The 7,732-nt window shown below is 43.0% G+C and overlaps 1 protein-coding gene across 1 annotated transcript in view; it reads left to right on the top strand.

Moving 5' to 3' along the window:
- Nucleotides 1-825, top strand: part of LOC104528080 (C-C chemokine receptor type 8) — a 1,093-nt gene extending 268 nt beyond the window's left edge. The window contains 1 exon segment of the mRNA XM_010171988.2: nucleotides 1-825. This exon segment is cut by the window's left edge and continues 27 nt beyond it. Coding sequence (XP_010170290.1) covers nucleotides 1-825 — 825 coding nt within the window.
- The last annotated feature ends 6,907 nt before the right edge of the window (nucleotides 826-7,732 follow it).

Here is a 7,732-nt window from a genome sequence, read left to right on the forward strand (position 1 = left end):
GCAGCCTCTGATCTCCTCTTTGTTGTGCCTCTCCCTTTCCAAGCCTACTACGCTTCAGACCAGTGGGTTTTTGGCAATGCTATGTGCAAGATAATGGCTGGCATTTATTACACAGGCTTTTATAGCAGTATTTTCTTTATAACCCTCATGAGCATAGACAGGTATATAGCAATTGTCCATGCTGTCTATGCCATGAGGATACGTACAGCTTCTTGTGGCATAATTATCAGTTTAATCCTGTGGCTGGTGGCTGGCTTAGCTTCTGTACCCAACATCATGTTCAACCAGCAGCTGGAGATAGAGCAGTCTGTGCAGTGTGTCTCCACATACCCCCCAGGAGACAATACCTGGAAGGTCGCTTCTCAGTTTGCAGCCAATGTTTTAGGTCTCTTGATACCCCTTAGCACCCTCATTTGGTGCTATGCCCAGATACTGAAAAACCTGCAAAAATGCAAAAATCGGAACAAGATCAAGGCCATCAAGATGATTTTCATCATCGTCATTGTTTTCTTCCTCTTCTGGACTCCCTTCAACATCGCGCTCTTCCTAGACTCTCTGCAGAGCCTGCACATCATCAATGACTGCAAGGCGAGCTACCAGATAGCCATGGTCCTGCAGCTGACAGAAACCATCTCCTTCATCCACTGCTGCCTGAACCCCGTGATCTACGCCTTTGCTGGGGTGACATTCAAGGCCCATCTTAAAGGACTGTTTCAGTCCTGTGTCCGTGTCTTCTCCAGCCCTGTTGGAGGTGCAGGGGCTGGTAAATCATTTTCAGTGCCCACCCAGCTCTCTGGCTGCTCTGACAGCACAGGGTTCCTGTAAGCCCACCTGAGCTGCCTTGTTCTGGTGTGAGTAGTTGGCCTAAGGTCTGACGTGTCCCTGCAGATTGTACCATGTGTGAGCATCCTCTTGGAAGAATCAGTAACCCTGTACTTCCTTTCGGGATATTCTGTGAACTGTGGCATAGTAAGTGGCAACATTATGAGTTTCCTAAGAGCACCGGTGCATTTGTAAAATGGTGACCTCAAAAGCTTGCCACAGAATGGTTTTTAATTAAGTTTTAGAGCTCTTTTAATTTCAGCAAGCAAGGTGTTTCCTCTAGTATTTATTTTCTCCTCTGATGAAAGCATCGCTTCTGCTTCACCCTCAAATATGCCCTACCTTGTAGCTGTTCCCTACCTGGATGCCTGGGGCAGGCATGGGACACCCCTCCGGGAAGCGGGGAAGGGGACAGGTGTGGAATTACTTCACATTGCAAAGATGGAGTCACCTCAGCCACTGTCATCACTCCCCCTTTGCTTCAGCTCCCGGATAAAGAGGCCTCTCAGCTCAGGGCCCTGTTGCGTTGCTGTGGGATGCTCCCAGAACCACAGCCAGGGGGTCCCTGGAGCTGCTGCCACCCAAAGCAGCCCTCAAAAATAGCAGAGCAATGCCTCCAGATGCCCCTTATACTGGTGACTCATAGAAACCCTTACTCTTGAATACAATGTCACTAAGGCATCTGGTAGTCTCCATCGTCACTGGAGGTGTGGGACCTCCAACTCTACACCCCCATCGCTTGCTGCTAAATGTAACCACCACAAAATGGCATGTAGCACGTAGGCTCCATCTCTTTTTCCAAACATCATTCCTTTCTGCTGTTTTAGAAATGTCTTCTTTGAATAAACATATTAACAACACCATTTTGTCTTGCCTCCTGAAAGTCTTCCGGCTGACTGCCAAGCCTAGGTTAGTGTAAGGAAAGGATGTTTTTACTGATTTTTTGAGCTGGTATCTCGTAAAATACATTTGATGGAATTGAGAGGCACCCTGGAGCTTTTCAGCAAAATAAGTCTTGCCTCCACTTGCCTGCTGAGAAAATTTTGACCTCAGAATCCCAATAAAAATTCACAGTGAAAAAATAACATTTATGTTGAGGTAATATTACTTTAAACAACACTTTTAAAGTCAAACAAGAGATTACCTGAAACCAGGAAAACACATCCTGAGTATTGTCAAGGACTGTATTTCCTAGGGTAATAAAAAATATTATATGTTTTCTTAGTTCTACCTTTCCTTCTGAAAATATAATTGCAGTTTTTATGTTTCCTAAAAATTTCAAATACATTTCTAACCTCAGTGTCAAAATATTATTGCCATTAGACAAACAGTATAGAAAAAACTTGTTTTTTTTATGATAGTGTAAATAACATTTCGAGGTTTTATTCCTCACTGTGTAAGAAATGCCCTGCAGTTCAATTATCGTATTGCTTTACTTCTCAGAAGACTTCTAGGTATTTAGAAACAAAACCCACAGTTCGTCTATTTCTGTGGGGTTTTTGTACTGTACAGGCACTTTAATGATTGAAAATAAATATGGACCACCATCTCAGGTCATATATCTCCCCCTATGGCCAGAATTTTGGAATTTGGATAAAACATACTTATGTTTAAAATGTTCAGTGACATTTACCATCGTCTTACCTGTTGACGTTTCAGATGAAAATGGAAGGGAGAAGAAACAGAAGTTATATATAAATATATTCTTTTTAAATTGGTATTTTGAGAAGAAGGGAAGATGGAAATGTTTTCTGGTGAGCTTTCACACACTGTCACTTTCCCAACGAGCTGCATCAGCGCAGCTTAGACAGCGCAAAACTCGGCAGGCAGGTGCCACGTTTCCTGGCTGCAGGGAGGAGACACACCTGCCCGATCAAAGAGGGGGCCCTGGTCCAATCCAGGCTGCGTGTGACTCGCAGCACCAAGGAGCTGCCTTCAAGGATATAAAGTATCTGTGGAGAGTCGCCTGCACTTTTTCAGGCCTCTAGATTTCAGGGAATGATCATTTTGTACCTGGCAGCTTTTTTTTTTTTTCCTGTTTGAAATTGGGCACGTGTGAAACAGCAGTTTGTTCTGATCACTTTATTTTGTCAACAGTTGTGTAAAAAAAAATACCAAAGATTGCTTTTAGGTAAAGATAGTATTCAAGGACTCTCTAGTTTTAAAACAGGTCTGGATCATATCTGTAATCTTGTTAGAAGAAATAATAAGGAATAAGGGAAAAGGTCTCTAAAATCTTATTTTTTAATAATTGTTTATTTGCCTTGGCTGAATTTCAAATTTCAAAAAGGCAAGATGGCCAAAAGCACTGCAATTTTTCAAAGATCATGCCCCTTTTCAGGTTGCTATGTCATTCAAAGTGATACACACCAGATATGCCCTAGATGTATAATTCTTTCCAATGCAATCATGAAATTCTGCAAGTGTGAACCTAAAATGTCCCAAAGAGACTCTTGCATCATTAATATATCAATGTTTTCAGCAGTAGACCAGGGTTATCTCTGGGTCACAAGAAAAGGGCCAAACTCTGATTTCTCTTATTTTTTTTTGTCCAGCTCCCACTGAAATCATGCTCTCTGTGTGTGTGTGTGTAATAGCAGAATTAAGCCCAAATTCTATGTGAAGCCTGAATCAAAGGAGTAAAAAAGCCAGTTTTGCTGGACTCACTGCAGAGTTTTTTCCTCCTCTTCCTCCTCCTCCCCCTCCTTGTCTTCCACTGCTGCGTTGGAAAGACGGGTATTTGAAAAGCCAGAAAGGTAGATCCAAAGCCCCCATTCTCTGCTGAAGCACAGCTGATCTCTCACAGATCGAGACTGCTGATTCTAAGGACACTTTTCCCTTCAGAAGGCTCTTTCTCCAGTGTGGCTGCAAAAAGGAGTGATACAAAAAGCTGTTTTGCATCTTTTATTGTATGAACTACCAGAATAGAGACAGAAACATACCCAGCATCACCCCAAGTATTCATATACAGCAGAGCTCTCAGAAGCACTGTGCCTCTTCTCTAAACATTAAATTTTATTTTTAATGTAAATCCACAGGATTTTATGCTACTCATATATGATGAAAAGAATCTATGGAGATGATACCAGAAGAACATTGCCTTCTGCTTAAAACAATGTGACACTGACAGTCAGTTACATACCAGCTGGGCCTACTCAAGTTTATAGTCTAAAATAGGTAACAGGAGACTTGAGACGTTGAATCTTTGATAAGGTAGTGATGCTGGAATAAACCATTTTTGTGGAGGCAGAAGTGTTGTAAACAGGCCAAGAGATGACCTAAGCATGCACAGAAGAAAAATTCAACTAAAGGGCACAGTGACAGATGTTTCCATGATCATCAGATGACCCCCAAGACAACCAGTACACATGCAAAAAGGACACTTAAATGTATTAATGAATTATTGGAAATGTGATGAATATGTTAATAATTTCTTGGAACATAAATGAATATGCATGTTTTGATAGTATAAAGCTTTTGTAGAGGGACAAGTCGGTCTGCACGATAGGCGGAGCGATCCCCCGTGCGTCGGCGCTGTCATAAAGAATGCCTGCTTCTCAAGGCTACACTGGTGTGAAGAAGTTCATTCCCGATTTCAGTGACAGAGACACTAAGCTATGTTCAAAAAGTTTTGCACTTCTATGCACTGAAATAGTTCTGGATAACAGCACTACACAAGGATACTATTAAGGTGCTGGTACTGCCATTTTTTCCATCATACTTTTTTTTTTTTTAAGGTAGAAATTTGTCTACGACAATCTACTTTCTTCTGCAGATTTAATATTCTCCTTGTAATAAAGCAGGTGGAAGATGCACTATTCCCTCAGTTTCAAGGGTTCTGACACAATGTAAAACTGGTAAAGCAATTTTGCAATCTACTCATAACCAGATCAGCTAGTTTTCATGTGCTAAAATGTTGTCAGCTGTAAATACCACTGCAAAAGCACCAAGGAACATTCAGATTTGATGTCAACCTGAATTTCCTGGTGCTGTGCATGGTAATGTGAATACATGTGCCAAAATATCTAGCCCAATCTTGTTCTGTTAAATTAGTGGAAAGTGGATCACTATTCTGAAGGGATGGAATAAGGAAATTATTGCTGTTTATCTCCTAATCAGATAGACGTTGCACACACAATTAAAGCAACTAATATTTCTTCAAGGACCAAGCTGTAACACCTATACCACTGATATCAGATTGCCATCAAAAGTGCTAAGCACCGCTTTTCATGTTTGGTAACATTTGCTTAGCTAGTTCGAAATGTGCCTCAACCTGCTTGAACTTTCTAGCTATTGATTTTCATCTAACGTGTTTCGCAGTCCTCCACTTTTGTGTTTCATGTTTCTCTACTCTTTTGTGGTATGATGCCTATGACACTATGACAGGAAAGTCAAAGACCACTTGGCAGTGTGCAACAAAACATCCAGATATGCACATCCTCAGAAACACCTCTCAGACCTTTAAAATACATAAAGTATAACAAAATTGAGTAAAGCAGTGCAAAGGAGAACTGGGAGAGTTAGAAAAGCAAGAACATAATGTAAGATGTGATGCTGTTGGAGATTCCTCCTGGCTTTTCTCCAGTCTGCAACTGCCAAGTTCACAGCTTTTGTAACGTTCCTCAGTCCTACTGACTTACTGTGGGACAGCCCAACTTTAAGAAGATGTGAGATTGAATTTTAGGTATGTCACATTTGGCCCACCTCTCCAGGCTAGAGTAATGAGAAATCTGTTTTGATTAGGGCTCCTGGAGATTAAAAAAGTGAACATGAGAGATCATTCTACAGGAAGAAAAACTCCTTAAAGTGAGGCCTTGCCTATTCAAGAACAGTACTTTGCCTGTTCAGGAACAGTGCACACCCTTTATCTCTTTGGCCACATGAAGCCCTCCTCTTTCCATAAGGAAAAACGAAGAGCTGCACCTGGTGTGAGAACAGGGTAAAGTGCTGGTTTGTTCTCTGTTGGGATCTGGATTTGCCTTTATCATCTAGCAGGTGTAGAGGTTTGTGACCTAGCTAAGGGGCTATGCCCTCCCACCAGGAACCGGGACAGGTTAAGGGAGATAAACCACACAAGTTGCAGAAAATGTCTACTTTCCTTGCCTCTTCCACTTCTAGGGAGGAAAACTGGATGTTAATTTCTGACTAAATACTGGAGTTTCTTTCTTTTTTTTTTTTCCTGCATCTGCTCAAGCTCCTAGATTAAAACTAAACAGGAAAACACAGGTAGAACTCTCAATTAAGATGCTTAAGCAGTATGAAAAAAGTGGGAATCAACCCATGGAAACCACTGGAAAAAATTCACATTAAGCTTCATCTTGTAATATGTAGTGGGTTGGCAAGGTTTTTGGCTGTGTCAGGTCAGACATGGGGGAAGCTTCTGGCAGCTTCTCACAGAAGCCACCCCCTGGACCCCCCCCCCCCACCCAAAACCATGCAAACCCAATACATAATACTACCTTGCTTAAGCTAATCTTCTCAGTGAGTTTGTGTAACAGCATATGTCTCCAAAGAGCTGAAAAATTTATTCACACTCCTACCAGTTGTTCTTTGCTGCCTTTTGGGTGCTGAGGGCAGTGGCCTCTGGGCAGAGACCTGTCACTGGCAGCCCCAGGCAGCTTGCCAGCCCTGGGACCACAGTGGGACCACACACTCTCAAGAGGTTAAGCTATTCGGCAAATGTTGTGTGAAGTTCAAAAGACATTGCAGATTATTTCCCAATAACAAGCTTAGCTCACAAGTCACACACACTATTAGATGGCAAAGACCTAGAAGAAGTGTGCTTTAGGTGCTAGAAATAACTATTTTTTTCCAGTGCAATTTCTACAACAGGCAGTTCAGGGTCATGAAGAGATAACAAAGTCACTTTCAAAAGAAGAACTGTGCCAACACAGGAAATACAATATCACACTGAGAGACTGCTTCAGAGACACAAACCTGTGAGGTCAAAAAAGCATTCTGCTGTGCTCAAGGTATAGAATCATAGAATGGTTTAGGTTGGAGAGGACCTTAAAGATCATCTAGTTCCAATCCCCCTGCCATGAGCAGGGACACCTTCCACTAGACCAGGTTGCACAGGCCCACCTCTCCAGCCTGTCAAGGTCCCTCTGGATGGCATCCCTTCCCTCCAGCGTGTCAACCACACCACTCAGCTTGGTGTCGTCGGCAAACTTGCTGAGGGTGCACTCAGTCCCACTGTCCATGTCACTGACAAAGATGTTGAACAGCGCCAACCCCAATACCGACCCCTGAGGGACACCACTCGTCACCGGTTTCCACCCAGACATTGAGCTGTTGACCACAACTCTCTGAGTGCGACCATCCAGCCAGTTCCTTATCCACCAAGTGGTCCATCCATCAAACCCCCATGTTCCCAATTTAGAGACAAAGGTAGTGAGCAGCTGAGAGCTATGACAGGTCACACAGCTGCTGGTCCTGGACCTAGCTCAGATGTACCTGTGACTGTGCAATATAAGCACATTTCTCTACGTATTACAGCCTGTGCACCAAAATGTCCCCAGGTCTGGCTTTTGGGGAGTCTCTCAGGTTCTCCAGCAGCTCGGGGATGTGGACATCACTAGTCTGTGACGGTAAGGGCATGGGAGACATGAAGAAGCTTCAGAATCTGTGGCTGGGATGGGAGATTTGTGACAAAGCCAAATAGTGGCACTAAATGCTGGGAACCCAGCACAGGGTTATTAAAAAGATCATGGAAAAAAATGTCAACGACAGTTGCTGTTGGGTAGAAGATAAAATTGTCAAGTGAAAGATCATCTCACCTCTCAGCAGGAGGGGGAAGCGTGAAGCTATGACGTGACACTGCTCTTAGTTCCAGGAGCTGTTTTAGCCCCTTTCCTGCTCAGAAATTCCAACCCACTGTAACGCACCCTCCAGCTTCCAACCTCCGACC

The sequence above is a fragment of the Antrostomus carolinensis genome, unplaced genomic scaffold, assembly GCF_000700745.2.
Source record: "Antrostomus carolinensis isolate BGI_N321 unplaced genomic scaffold, ASM70074v2 scaffold34287, whole genome shotgun sequence".
NCBI classification, from domain to species: Eukaryota; Metazoa; Chordata; class Aves; order Caprimulgiformes; family Caprimulgidae; genus Antrostomus; species Antrostomus carolinensis.